The following is a 15,544-nucleotide window of genomic DNA, read 5'->3' as shown; positions in this document are numbered from 1 at the left end:
AGGGTTTCCTTTAATATCCAGAAACGCCTCTTTTGTGCAACCCTCTGATCTTAGTTTAACTTTGCTATCAAGGTCTTGACTTTCACAACTGGGGCTAAGACAGGCCTCCTGGAACTGAGCTCCATACACCCAAACCATTTTCTGTCTGCACGGAGATGTACAGGATTATGGTTTAAGAGGTAGGCAACGTTTGGCTCTTGGGGGGGGGGGGGGGGGGGGGGAAGGACCTAACCCCTTTGTGACCAGGGATCATTGAAACGTAGATGCTCACACCAAATTTAGCGATGCCTCTAGCATGCATATGATCACCAAGTTATAGACGACATAATCACATGATCAGAAACCACTTTCACAGGTAGTCACGACATGAGCTGTCAGTGAGAGCTAGCAGCTGTGCTAAGCGTTGGCCGCTAGCTCTGAAAAGGCAGGATGCGTCCTTAGCCTGAGGAATCATGTTAAGGAATGCCAACAGATTGGGCGATAGTCAGGGAACTAGAGCCCTACAAAAATAAAGTGAAACCATGATCAGAGAGGCACATAGGGGATTGGTACCTTCCCACAAAGGACATTTAGTCAGTTTACTTTAAGTAGTTTAAGCTTATTGGTTTGTTCGTTTTCAAGTTCAATTGACCGATAATGATATTAAAAATAATTAAAATTAAAAAAGGACGACACATAATGTGGAACTATATGTAAGCATATCAGAAACCTTGGTAGTCCTTTTTTTATTTATTGTTCCTGCTACCACCATGACAGAATTTACTTTAAGTGTCACTTCAACCAACGTACATTTGGTAGTTCCTCACCAACAAATTTTCTTTTTTCATTTTTATTTATTTTTTTTAATTTGTACTTTGATGGCTCAAGCTGCTTGAGGCAATATGCTACTGCAGCAAAATGGCCGATTCCCGCAGCCTCATTTTGCTCACGTGTACCAAAAATGTTCAACGCCAAAATGTCTGTCAAGGTTAACTATCGCTAAAAGCAGACAGGCCCTCATTAAAAAAAAAAAAAAAAAGAAAAAAAAAAAAGGGGATTATGAAGTCTTTGACGAAGTGCCATTCTTGAAAAGTCCAAAAGTTCACAGCGCACAATTTCGGCAATAAATATAAAAAACAAAAACATGTCTTCCGTCGTTTTTCCCTCAAATTAAAAAGGTGTTTTAAGGCTCCAGGCCCCCTGACACCCTCTCATTGCACGTTCAATGTATCTGCAAGTAATATGGAATGCTGTAGTTGAAGAGTAGAAAGTCCATCTTGTACAAGTTGAAAAGACGCCGTTGGTAGAAGCGGTTGATGCCTTTGAAGAACTGTGCTGTCATGCCGTCGGTGGTCCGCGTAGTTTTGGAAGAAGATGGAAACTTTATTGAGTCACCTACACCAATGAGCTGAAGAAGATATCTGGCATCCTCCTCCAAAGTTTCGTATTTTCCTATCACGTCATACTGGACAATACACGGATGGCACAAGGAATGGACCCGTTCCCAGTGCTCATTAAAGGGTTCCTCTCTCTGAGTCTGAGGGTCAACCAGGTAATAAAGGAACTCTTCAAAAGTGACATCATCCCCCCGTTCAAGTGCCTCAAGTGAAGGATCCCTGCGATGGCGCTCTATGATCTTGGTGCCGTACCGCTTGTGGAAGGCTGTGTTGTACGTCCGAGTAAACTTGTTCCTGTAAGCCGAAACCAGCCTCTCGAAAGGTTCCCTTACGAAGATGAACTTGAGGTAGTTCCGCAGCCGGTAATTGATCTCTGTGGTGCTCAACTCTGACAGAGTGCGGAGGTTTGATGGAATGTGGGCCTCATTGGCTGGAATGACGGCAGGGTCATTATATTTGCCTTGGCCAGTAAGAACCATCATGACCCTCTTCCAGTTGGTGCAGGCCACCTTAGGCACATAGCAATAGATCAACCCATGGGTGTCGTCCACGACCAGGTGTTTAAGATCCTCTGCGGTCAGGACACGGCGTTTCCTGGTGTAAGTCTTGCAGGCGCTGGCCAGCAGCTCCCGACGGTTTTGGTGTGTAGCTTGGATCGACGAGGGTTCAAACTGGAATGAACGACAAGGAGGAAAAAAAAAAAAAAAATTAAAACAAACCTATAAATATATTTTGTAGACTGAAAAAGTCAATACGCAATAAGTTACCACTCTGATATACTAGCTTCAGGCTAGTGATAATGATGTTTAAACATTTTTAAATCTGCAGCTTATTAAAATAATACCTGGTCATCCTGCCAAGTTTGTTCAGGTACTTCTTGCTAGAGAGTGACAATGCTCTGTCCCTGTGTACCAATTGTGCTCCTTTATTGTCACCCTAGAACACCTGTCCCTTAAGGAGAATACAAGTAACATTAGCAGAAGGTCGGTCCAGGGCGATGGTCTCCAAATTGCAGCCAGGAGGCTAGATGTGACCCTTTGCCTGCCCTTGGGGCACTTTTTCTCTCATTGATACAAAAGGCGTTATTCCTCCCACTGATACCAATGACTGGGCACTATTCCTCCCACTGACACCGACTGGACACTACTTCTCCCACCGACACCAATGACTGGACCCTATTCCTCCCCCTGACACCAACGGGGCACCATTCCTTTCACTGACACCAATGATGGGGCACTATTCCTCCCACTGACACTGATGACTGGATGCTATTCTTTCCACTGACACCAACAACAGGGCACCATTCCTTTCACTGACACCAATGAAAGGGCACCATTCCTTACACTGACACCAATGATGGGGCACTATTCCTCCCACTGACACCAACAGGGCACTATTCCTCCCACTGACACCAAGAATGGGGCACCATTTCTTACACTGACAACCAGGGTCGCTGATAGGGGGGGAACACCAGCCCTCTTGTAGGGGGGGGGCCCCAAGCACACAGGGGGGCCCACACAGAGAAGGGGATTAGTGATGGACAACAAGTACAGAAATCTTCCTCCAGCATCTGAATCTGATCTGTTCCTCTCCCTGCTATCAGCTTTTATCTGTTGAGAAAGAGACAGTTGTCCCTCACTAATCCCCCTTCCTGTGTGGCCCCCCTCCCAGCACTGGCTCTAATGTTATCTCTGCTCAAGAGTTTATATGTAACTTTGTTTCTCTCTCTCTGTCTCTCTGATCACTGAGCTCCAACTGCCCAGCCTGTATATTTTTCTCATCTCATCTTCTTTTTTATTTAACATAGTTTTTCTTTTTTAGATTTAGCAGGAATTATGTGAGTTATGTAATATTTGTGTCTGCTAATAGTGATTTTGTTGTAATTTTAGCTAAATATATCTTTAATATTTTCTTGGGGGGGCCCTGCCAGGTAGTCTGTACGGGGCCCCGCGATTTCTAACAGCAGCCCTGCTGACAACAACAGGGCACCATTCCTTTCACTGACACCGACAACGGGGCACTATTCCGCCCACTGACACCAAGAACGGGGCACCATTTCTTACACTGACATCAACAACAGAGCACTATTAGTCTCATTGACACAGACGATGGCGCACTATCCCTTTTCCTACTGACCATAGGTACTATTCATTGTTTTTACTTCCACTGACCACCAAGCATTAGGCATTTTCTACTACCACTGCCCGTAGTCTGGTCCTCCTGAAGTCTGAAAGACACTAAACTGGCCCTTTGTTTAGAAAGGTTGGAAATGGCTGATGAGCAAAGCCAATTTATTGCAAACAAGATTTAATAAGGAATTGAGTTAAAATTAAAGCTGAACTCTAGGAAAAATAAAAAAATGACCCCTGCAGTGGGGTTTCCCCCAGCACTGAAAGTTAACACTATTATTGTTGTTATTATACAGGATTCATATAGCACCAACAGTTTTCGCAGCGCTTAACAAAATGAAGGCAGACATAACAGTTCAATACAATTTGGTACAAAAAGAATCAAGAGGGCCCTGCTCATTACAATCTAAGAGGGAGAGTCAATTGATATAAACAGGTAATCGCTGTGGGGGATGAGCTGGAGAAAGTGAAACCGTGATTTGTTAGAAGCCAGATAGGCTTCTTTAAAGGGAAGGGTTTTCAGGGATCATCTAAAGATGGAGAGATTAGGGGACAGTCGGACAGATTGGGGTAGGAAGTTCCAAAAGGATGGGAGAAGCTCTGGAGAAATCCTGGACGCAAGCATTGGAGGAGGTGATAAGGGAGCTAGAGAGCAGGAGGTCTTGGGAGGACCGAAGAGAGCGGCTTGGTTGCTATTTTGAGATCAGGTTAGTGATGTAGCTGGGGGCAGAGTTGTGGATGGCGTTGTAATCTATTGTTAGTACTTTGGCCACTCACTGGTCTGCATGCACTCACTGGCCACTGGATCTCGATTATCTAGCCCGTCGCCAAGATCCGGCATAGTTGCTTGTAGATCTCATAGGAAAAAAAATCCGGAGAAAAAGCTAGCTAAAAAAAAAAAAAAAAAAACTATCTTTTTCTGCCAGGACCAAAGATCCCACCAGGGAACTAGGTCCTTACTCCTGACTAGGCGGATTAAAACAGACATACCAAGCAGGAAGAGAGAGGGCATACTCTCCGGGACTGCCCATCGGCGTAGCCAGAACTTTTTTTTCTGCCTAGTGTCCTACTCCTGTAGGGGGCAGTATAACCCAACTGATATGGATCAGAGGACTGCGTCCGTCAATGAACGATAGAGAAAAAAAAAAAAAAAAAAAAAAGAAGGTACAAATAGGGGCTTTCAAAAAAAAAACACACTGGGGGAAGGGAAATTGCAAATGGGAGGTTGGGGACGTGATCACTGCTGCACAAGTTTTTGGCCTGTAGCAGTAGCAAGTAGTCTACCCCTGATAAAATCCATTTAATGTAGGCTGACAAGCTAGCAGATACACACAATGAAGATTTCTCTAACACACACAGGTTGCTAAATACACACAATGAAGATTTATCTAACATATACACACACACACACACACACACACACACACACAGGTTGCCAAAAGTGTCTTTTTTGTGGCCCAGTTTGCGATGAAAATAAAAATAAAATTATTTTAAAAAAGCACATGGCCAGGGCCGGTGCTACCAGTAGGCGAACTAGGCAGCCGCCTAGGGCGCACTGCCACCTAGGGGGCGCAGCTATGGCCAGTGCCACATTCCTCTCCTGTCACCTCCTCATCCCCGGTGGATGTCACCTCTAGAGAGTGTGTGCAGGAAGGGGGTGTAGCGTTAAAGGGGGGCAGTGTGCAGGAAGGGGGGGCAGTGTGTACAGGAAGGGAGGTGTAGGGTTAAACGAAGGAAGTGTGTACAGGAAGGGGATGTAACGTTAAAAGGGGGCAGTGTGTACAGGAAGGGAGGTGTAGGGTTAAACGAAGGCAGTGTATACAGGAAGGGGGGTGTAGGGTTAAAGGGGGGGGGAATATGTACAGTTTTTTTTGGGGTGGGGGTGCAAGTAACTGGTCTTGCCTAGGGCGCAAAATAGTCTAGCACCAGCCCTGCACATGGCGATTCTCTCACTGAATAAAAAGGTCACCTAAGGAAACGTCACCCACCTGTTCGCTGTCATATAACGCCTGCAGAGGACTTCTCCTGGGCTTCCCTTTCCAGATGGCGGCAGTGACGTGTTCCTCAGCTTAAAAATATGAAAGCAGGGAAAACAGCACATTAAAAGCAAGACCATGAAACCATCCGTTTAGGACATTTTTGCAACAACACATGGATGTCATATTTTAATTAAACATATTTCCTCTATACAACCACTAGAGGGCCCCCTTAACTGGCAGATAGTACAGTTAGCATCAATTATTTTTTTGCATTCCATTCTAGTATACCTTTAAAGCGACCCCTGTTTAAAATATTTTCCTGTATGCCTTTATGAGCTCTTACAGAGATCACTGTCCGCCCCCTGGCAATGCCTCCGTCTTCTTTTCTCTCCAGAAGGACAGGCTCATCTTTGTTCAGGCATCATTTACCATTTATTTCCTGGACTGAGATGCCGGTTTATAAATGACACAAACAGAAGTGGAGCTCTTTGCTGTGTTCACAAATGTTTGATACAGATCAGCCCATGCTGTGGCTTCTCATCTCATGACTTGCTACAAAGTTACAATGATGCAGTCAGATCACAGGAGGGGGGATGAGGAAATACTTCCCCCTAGCTGCAGCAGACTAGGCAAAGTCACTGACTGGAGCTTTGGGAGGATAGAATAATAAAAGGAACTTTCTGAAAATTTATATTGTTGACATCTCAGGAATTTATTCATGCAGAATTGTTTTTTTCACCAAGAGATCCATCTTTCCATCAGCCCCAGGAACACCCACACTTTGTTAAAAAAAAAGTAACAATGCTACAATCTGACCACTGGGTGAGACTGAGGAAATGCTTCCTTCAGCCTGCAGAAGACTGATGACATCATCTCAGCCTAGGCAAAGTCACGACACTCGAACTTAAAGTGGAGTTCCACCCATTTTAACCACTTAAGCCCCGGAGGATTTGGCTGCTAAAAGACCAGGGGGTATTTTGCGATTTGGCACTGCTTGACTTTAACGGACAATTGCGCGGTCGTGCGACGCTGTACCTAAACGAATTTGACGCCCTTTTTTCCCCACAAACAGAGCTTTCTTTTGGTGGTATTTGATCACCTGTGCGATTTTTTGATCATGCGCTATAAACAAAAAAAGAGCGACAATTTTGCAAAAATAACAATATTTTTCACATTTTTTTATATGAAATTCCCCAAAAAAAAAATGTAAGAATCAAATTTTTTTAACATTTTCGGCCAATTTGTTTTATGCTACATATGTTTGGTAAAAAAAAAAAAAAAAAGCGTATTTTTATTGGTTTGCGCAAAAGTTATCGTTTTTACTAACAAAGGGAAAGATTTTTGTAATTTTTGTTGTTTTTTTTTAACGCGTAATGGCGGCGATCTGCGATTTTTTTGCGGTACTGCAACATTGCAGCGGACAGATTGGACCCTTGACTGACATTTTTGACACTTTTGGGGTTACCAGTGACATTTCTACAGTAATCAGTGCTATACATATGCACTGTTACTGTAAAAATACACTGGTAGTGAAGGGGTTAACTTTATTTGAGAGGGAGGGGCTGTGTGTGTCCCTAGGGGCGTGATTCTTACTGTGATTGGCTGTGGCTTGAGCTGTAGGAACAATGATCAACGGTCCTACATTGTAGAACCGTGTGATCAGTGTTTCTACACCGGGGAGAATGACAGGTGGCTTGTTTACATAAGCCGCCTGACTTTCTCCCTCTCCCCCGACGATCGCCAAGTGACCGGCGGACATCGGGTCCACCGGTCACACGCGCGGGGGGGGTCCGTGACCGCACGGGAGCGCGCCTCCGGCGGCGCGCTCGCTCCCCAGAGCCTCACAGGCTAGCGATGTAGACCTATGTCGCTCTGCCTGTGAGGGGCTGACCGCCGCAGTAAATGTACTGTGAGCAGTCGGCAAGCGGTTAATAAGTTTAGATGTATGTAATCCCCTTTAAAAATACTTTTACCAATGGAAACTATTTTATTAATTTTTTGCAAGGAAATACCTTTTTTCTTCTTTATTCATCTGCACTTCAGGGTCCGGCCGCCTATAGGCGATTACGTCACTCAGCGATTCGCAAGGGCTGCTGGGATGTATCCCAGCAGCCCTTGCGAATCGCCTAGTGATGAAATCTCGCATTATTACACCGGCACCAGCTGTACTCGGATGTATTGCATTGAGTCCGTACTCCGCCCTGCCTCCATCTCCTCTAAGTGATCTCTACGGGATGTAATGCTTTCAGTCCGTGCTCACTGAGAGGAGGCGGGGCGGAGCGCGGACCCACACATATGTGAACCTAGCCTTGAAACTAAAAGAAAAGCAATTTGCTAGAGATGCACTTTAAATTCACAGCACCACCATTCATACAACCAATAGAATTCTGCTTTATGCAGATTCCTTGGAAATCCATGAAGCAGAAAACGTTTATTACACGGCAGACGTCAGAGCGGCAAGAACATCCCTGACAGAACTTCACAATCTCCCCATAAAACATGGAGGAGCCTTCATGACAGGACTCCGGGAGAGACTCCAATAAGACTTCCAGGTGTCAGAAATCAGAGTTTACCTCATAAAACCGAGCAATAAAATGGCCTGAAATGTATACTTTATGTTCACATTCTTTCCTACATAAACAAGCGTATTCAGTCAATCAGAACGCAGTGTACGGCCCAGTAACCCAAAGTTATCAGAGTGGTGCAAGCGGAGCAAACATTTCTGATTGGTTGCCATAGGTTACCCTCAATTTCACTTACATAGTTAAGCCTAATTGTAATAAGCCATTTTGTAGGCCGAACCATGAGCACAGAGAGAAGTTCTGATTGGTGGACATTGGTTACCGTCCATTCCACTCACATGGCAAGGCCTAACGTGCAATAAGCCATTTTGTAGGCCGAACCAAGCGTAGAAATGAATAAGTAATTGGTCACCACAGGTTACTGCTTATCACACTAACATAATAAGGCGTAATGTGCAAAAGCCATATTGTAGGCTGAGCCATAAGCGGAGAGATGATTTCTGAATGGTCGCTATGGGTTACTGTTTACTGCACTAACATAGCGAGGCGAAGTGTGTGTAAATCTGTTGGCTGCCAGATGGAAGTAATCTGGTGGCTGTGCAACTGGATCACCTCTACACACCCCTGTATGTGTCGGTCCCCTCCCCCTACCCCCGTGTGTATCCCTTCGCAGATCTCCCCTTCTTGTTATTGTCATTTTTAGGTGCTGGTATCACTTCCCCCAGGAGAGACGTGCACAACGGAAAATGTTGTTTAGTTTCGGATTCGTTAATTATGTTAATAAATTTCCTTTGGTCATATTCGTTATGTCAGAATGATTCGTTTTCGGAATTAGTTTTGTATATTCAAATTCGTTTTGTAGGTTTGTTATTTTCAAATCGATTCAAAATTATCCTAATGCCAAAATTAAATTTTGAATTTGAAAATGAAACATATTGCAATACATACAGTTAGGTATAAAAAAGTGAAATAAGAGGATGATCCCTACTTAGGCTGCTAAAGAGGAGAGGAGAGAAAAAAAAGAAGAGAAAAGAAGAGGAGAAAAGAGAGAAGAGAAAAAAAGAAAAAGCAAAAAAAAAAAAAAAAAAAAGTAGTGAGAAGAGAAAAGAAGGGAGTAAGGTAGGTAAAAAAGGAAATTAAGATAATGACACCTACTTAGGCTTTTGAAGAGAAGAGAAAAAAGGAGAAGTGAAAAGAGAAGAGAAGTTAAAAAGAGAAAAAAAAAAGAGAAGAGAAGAGAAGAGAAGAAGTGAAAAGAGAAAAAAGAGAAGGGAAGTGAAAAGAGAAAAAAGAGAAGGGAAGTGAAAAGAGAAAAAAAGAGAAGGGAAGTGAAAAGAGAAAAAAAGAGAAGAAAAGGTGAAAAGAGAAAGAAGTATAAAGAGAAAAGAGAAGTGAAAAGAGAAAAGAGAATAGAAGAGAAGTGAAAAGAGAAAAAAAAAAAAAGAAGGAGGAGAAGTGAAGTGAGAAGAGGAAAAAAAAGGGAAAAAAAAAAAGAGAAGAGAAAAGAGAGAAGAAAAGAAAAAGAGAAGTGAGAAGAGAAAAAAGAGAAGTGAAAAGAGAAGAGAAGTGAAAAAGAAGATAAGTGAAAAGAGAAAAAAGGAGAGAGAAGAGAAGAGACGGGAAGGGAATAGAATATGTGGAATTGTAAATATAAATGGTAAAGAATAGAATAGAAAATAGAAAAAAAAGAAAGAATAAGATAGAAATTAAAAGAATAGAATAGAACAAATAAAACCATCTTTGGATTCTTTGGAAGACGGCTATATTCATTCTATTTCTTTATTTTCTATTCTATTCGGTTTTAGTCTAATCCTTTATTTTATATTCTACTCTATTCTTTTCTATTCTACAAAGCAGACTAAGTAGGAACCATTATCTTACCTTTACACCTTGCTGTATTTATTGCAATATGTTTCTATTTAAATTTTCAAATTTGAATTCTGATAATTTACATTATTATTATTGTGATGCATCTAAATCACAAAAATATAAATTTCGAATCTTGATTTGTAACAAAACAAAAATGACCTTTCCTTTTCAATCTGCAGCTGTAATTTTCTGAAAATGCAATACAATATGGCTACCTGGAGTTGTTCTGTACACAGAATGTATACTGACCACACCCCAGAGACATAATTTCCTGCTTGTGTGATTGGCTCACCAATTTTCCCAGAAGTCTGCCTAAGATACAAGTCAGATTTCTGGCATCCCCTGCAACAAAAATGTCATTTTTGGTGAGATACTCCCAATAGGAACACGTCTAAAGGGATGCAGGGCCAGCAGATTTCCTCATTAGAGCCCTGCAGCTGCCACAGCTGAATGATAATTATGAAACCACCAGGAAAATTTCATAGATTGCCGCACGATTGCAGTGATCTCACCCGGAAGGGAGAACCTGGTTTTGGCAGGTATCCGGTCCCCCCACCCTCCCCCAAAAGGTGCTGAATGTGGCAGCGGAGGGTGAAAGCAAACAAGCGGAGCTTCCCCTTTTGGGAGGAGCTCTGTTTTTACAACAGAGGACTCATCAGCTGTCAGTGGGTCTGTGTTAGTGGGTCAATGTAAAAATAAAAAAAAAAATAAAAAAAAAAACACCAAGCTGGCAATTAAAAAAATTCTTAAAAAAAAAAAAAAAAACGACCAAGCATGCGGGGAACGAACAAACCCTCAACATGGGGCATGTTGGGTCAGTGACATCACCAGGGGGCAGGGCCACCTGGTGATGTCACTGGGTGGCCCATCCCTTTAGTTATTTTAGAGCTGGCAGGCTGCTGGAGCCCTCATTGGGACCAGAGGATTTTTTTTTTTTCTTCCAGGTAGGCGGTGGCGGCAGGAGTGGTGATTGACGCGATGGATCCACACTGGGGGACACTTTTATTTATTTAATTTGTAATAAAGGAATTGTCAAAAACATGTGTTGTGATTTATTTTTTTACACTTTTTTACCCCATACTAATTTACTTAGGGGGGGCTGGGATAAGTGTCTAGTATGGATCTTGGGGGGGGGGGGGCAGCAATTAAAGAATATTTAATTGCCGGCATGCTTCTTTTACATTCAGCTGTCAGCAGGAAACCCGCTGGCAGCTGAGTCATCTGTTATTAAGGACGCAATGGTTGGCTTGCCGGCCTACTCCTCAACAACCAGCTATTGGGGGGGGGAACCCCACTCTGCATCTAAACAATACCGCATGCGATACCGCCAGCAAAACCCTGGTGATAAAGATTGGATTTTTTTGAACATTGTGTACGGTTTGTGAATGACTTACCACATGTTTTGCAATATTTACAGGCACATTTTTCATTTTGCGTTAAAAACCTCATAATAATCATTTTTTTGTGAAGTGGACATTTTTTTGACCACATGCGATACTTTAAGCAAATGAGTCATGTGACAGGGTTATCGCATGCGGTAATCTTTTAGTGAATTGACCCCAAAGACTCTTGAAATTTGACCTCAGAATTTCATTAACGAACCCACAAATATTTTTTCTTTTTTTATTCACCAATGCCGGCACTTACGCCATCCTGTGGGATAAAAGCGGCGTTGTCGCCTGGCTTCGCGTGAGAGCTCGTCACTCCGGCCTCTCCATCAGGATTTAATAACTAAGTGGGGGGAGGAGTGGGGGAGACTGAGTCGGGGAAAACGAATCTCCAGTGGTCAGTCAGGAATTCAGACTTCCATCTGTTCTTGATTACCTCAGAATGTCGGAGCGCTGGATGTGAAATGACTAGGCAGGATGTATAAGCACTGACATCACCCGAGTGAAAAAGACGCGGATTGCAGGATGACATCACTACCTTTACCTAGGCCGCCTCCTCTAGAAGTTATCGATCACCATTTGGAGCGAAGGAGGAGACAATGCCAGGAATCTTTACAAATCACACAAGTCCTGAATTCTTCTTGACCTCTGCAGACAGACATGTCCATCTGGAAAAACACCATTATGACACATTGGGCTAGTGATTACCAGCTCTTGTGCACTACAGATTTGGTGTAAGGCTCTGAGCAGAAGACGACGTCTGTGGTAGATTGGACAATATTCCTGTAGCACTGTCCCTGTAGGGCTTGCTCTATAAAGACTTGTTGGGCCTCCTCTGATTACCTGCAGACAGTCACTTAGGGACAGTTCACATGTCCATCCTTACCCCCAAAGGCTCGTTGCTCAATAAACAGTCCAGGGGTTTTGGTTTTTGGTATTTATTGTGGAACTTGGATGGGAGAAGGGAATAGTGGGATACTCCTACTTGAACTAGTTACAGTAATAAGGGGAATTCTCACTTGGCCTCACCAGGTTACATGTGGAAGCAGTCACATTGCCTAAACCATACGGTCACATGTATGGAAAGGGTTAAAGTCTTCTTGCGCGCTCTCCAGCAACAGACTTTACATACTACATTATCTTCAGGATACTCTCTAGCATCCATTTTACTGACACCCATCCACTGACTCTTCTAGCAGAAGGGATGGCCCTCTCAGGGCAGGCCCCATGACGCAGATCTGTACTCACTGTAGGCAGAATCAGATCTTTCCAGTGTATACCTTCCAGTCAGCTCTGCAGGACCTCCGGGTTCAATACCTCGCCAACTCTCAGGTTGACTACCTGGGGCCGCATGGCAACTTCTACAGAGGAGGGACTACCTGGGGCCGCATGGCAACTTCTACAGAGGAGGGACAGCCGCCCCGTCTCTTTGGGACCACGCTCTCCAGCTGAAAGACCCCGAGCACATGTGCTCTTGGCATTTATACAGGATCCCTGCATGCACTTTCCTCTGCCGATCACCAGAGCTGTACTAAACGCCTGTGTACTCATTTGCCAGGTTTTCTCCCACTGTCCAATATGCCTCCCTATTGGACCAGTGTTAAACACTTCAAACAAACTGAGTTGCACCTGAGCACCATGAGCAGACCTCACTAGCAGATCCTGCGCTCTGGTAGGCAGAGAACAATATAGATTTACCTGGCAATCCTTCTGGTAAGCAGAAAAGATCCAAAACTATACTCTCTCTCTCTGTCTAGCACCTACCTAGGAGGGGACTACATTCCCAATAAGTCAATCCGCCACAGATGGGCAGATTTACTAAAGCAGAAGAGCATGAGTTCACTTTTAGGGCTTGTTTACAACTGGGGGGAGGTGAAACCCCATGGACGAGCAGTGTTTTTACCACCCCTCAACCACTTCCCCTTCAGTTAGTAAGGTAGCAATGCTTTACCCCACTTGTTTTTTTCCATTGGGCTCATGCACATGGGCGTATAATTTCATGTAGGCTCTTGCTGGCAGCACAATGCTACATCAAATCTTATATGTACAGCATAGGTAATGCAATGTTTGTTCTAATGTTTACATGTGTACAGTGCAAATAAGGACAGATAAGGCTGCTATGGTGCAGGTAGCTCCAACTTTGGTTGCCAAGATGACTTTGTTTTCTAGGATTTAGGTGGCTTCTGCCATTTATCTTAGGTTGCTAGACACAGGCAGTGCCTGCTGCTTTTCTTCTTAGGTTGCCAAGACACAGGCAGCTCCTGCCTTTAAGCATCTTAGGTTGCTAGGATGCAGGCGGCTCCTGACATTTACCATCTTAGGTTGCTAGGATATAGGTGGCTCTTGCCATTTATCATCTTAACCTTTTGCTAGAATGCAGCTGGCTACTGCCTTTAAAGTGGTATTAAAAGGTATTTTTTAATAGAACATTTCATACCTGCTCTGTGTAATGGTTTTACACAGAGCAGCCCGGATCCTCCTCTTCTTGGGTCCTCTGCCGGTGCTCCCAGCTCTTCGTCTTCCTCGAGGGACCCCGAGTGCCCCCATAGCAAGCCACTTTCTTTAGGCACATCAACTCCCTCCTCAGTGGCTGTGATTGACAGCAGCAGGAACCAATGGCTCCCTGCTGTCTCTCAGTTAATGACGAGGCAGAGACAGGGGAGAGCAGCTGCTCTCATGGGTCATGATCGGCCAAGGATTATCTGGGGGCCTGGGGGGAGCTGCACACTGAAGGTTTCTTTTACCTTCATGCATGGAATGCACAAAGGTAAATAACCTTCAGTCTTTAGGACCACCTTAAGCATCTTAGGTTGCTAGGATGCAGACAACTTCTGCCATTTATCAGCTTAGGTTGCTAGGACGCAGGCGGCCCCTGCCGTACATCACCTTAGGTTGTTAGGATGCAGGTGGCTCCTGTCAACTAGTGTGCTAGAGCACAAGTTAATTGCTGCACGAATGTAAACGTTAGCACAAACATTTACATACGTAGGTAAATACGGCCCATACACAGGGTAGTGAAGATTTATTTACAGTGCCTTGCGAAAGTATTCGGCCCCCTTGAACTTTGCGACCTTTTGCCACATTTCAGGCTTCAAACAAAGATATAAAACTGTAATTTTTTGTGAAGAATCAACAAGTGGGACACAATCATGAAGTGGAACGAAATTTATTGGATATTTCAAACTTTGTTAACTAATAAAAAACTGAAAAATTGGGCGTGCAAAATTATTATACTTTGTAGCGCCACCTTTTGCTGCGATTACAGCTTACAGTTCAAGGGGGGCCGAATACTTTCGCAAGGCACTGTATTTATTTATTTTTTTCATTCAGATTACCAATGCATTAAGATCCATAAAAATAAATAATAGAAAAGAAAATTACGGTTTAGAATGCAGCTGTATATTATGCTATTGGCCCTTTGCACACAACTTATTCGCCCCATGTACATGAGCCCTGAAGAGCTTTCAAGTACAGAAAAATACCAATTGGCCAGCCAAAAGGGCATTCAGCTTTTATTTGCCTATCAAGTGCTGACAACACACATCCTTTTTGTGGACCGAGCGCTGTCAGCCCTGTCCAGCAAAGCTACTCAAACCCTCACAATGTCCCATCACTACAACATAGTCACTAAAGTCCCAAGTTAAAGTTTTTGTAAAGGTTGAAGGTTTTTTACCTTCATGCATAAAAAAAAAGGTAAAAAAAAAAAAAAAAAACCTTGTGTGCTGCTCCCCCCACAGCCCTCACCTGAGCCCCCTCTCGATCCAGCGATGTGCATGAGAGCCTCGGCTGTCCCGGGACTCCCTCTCCTCATTGGCCGAGACAGCAGCGAGAGCAATTGGCTTCACAGCCAGTGAGCCAATGAGGAAAGAGTGGGGGTGGGGCCGAGCTATGGCTCTGTCTTATGGGCACTATGGGCTCGCAGGGACGGGTGCGAACATGCACCAGTTCCCCCCATAGCAAGGGGCTTGCTATGGGAGGCACTGGTCAAGGGGGAGGAGCCAGGAGCACTGGGGGGGGGGGACCTGAGAAGAGGAGGATCGAGGCTGCTCTGTGCAAAACCACTGCACAGAGCAGGTAAGTATTATTATTATATAGTATTTATATAGCGCCGACAGTTTACGCAGCGCTTAAGTATGACATGTTTTTTTTTTTTTTTTTTTGCTGAAACCTTTAATACCACTTTAACTAAAAGGGCTAATTAGACTCGCATGACCGTTGTCAATTTTTGGCAATGGCAAAGGAGTTTTTTTGCATTTATCCGACAGATATAACAGGATGCTT

At 43.9% G+C, this 15,544-nt stretch overlaps 1 protein-coding gene across 1 annotated transcript in view; it reads right to left on the bottom strand.

The window, feature by feature from the left end:
* Positions 1–1,063: 1,063 nt before the first annotated feature.
* CHST13 (carbohydrate sulfotransferase 13) overlaps positions 1,064–15,544 on the bottom strand; it is a 75,952-nt gene continuing 61,471 nt past the window's right edge. The window contains exons 2-3 of the mRNA XM_082264869.1: positions 5,494–5,573; positions 1,064–2,047 (exon numbers count right to left, since the gene is read on the bottom strand). Coding sequence (XP_082120995.1) covers positions 1,202–2,047; positions 5,494–5,573 — 926 coding nt within the window. The 3' untranslated portion in view covers positions 1,064–1,201. The remainder of the gene's footprint in view (positions 2,048–5,493; positions 5,574–15,544) is intronic.

This window comes from Pelophylax lessonae, assembly GCF_965119305.1.
Source record: "Pelophylax lessonae genome assembly, chromosome: 8".
NCBI classification, from domain to species: Eukaryota; Metazoa; Chordata; class Amphibia; order Anura; family Ranidae; genus Pelophylax; species Pelophylax lessonae.
This window is presented reverse-complemented; position numbering and strand designations above follow the sequence as displayed.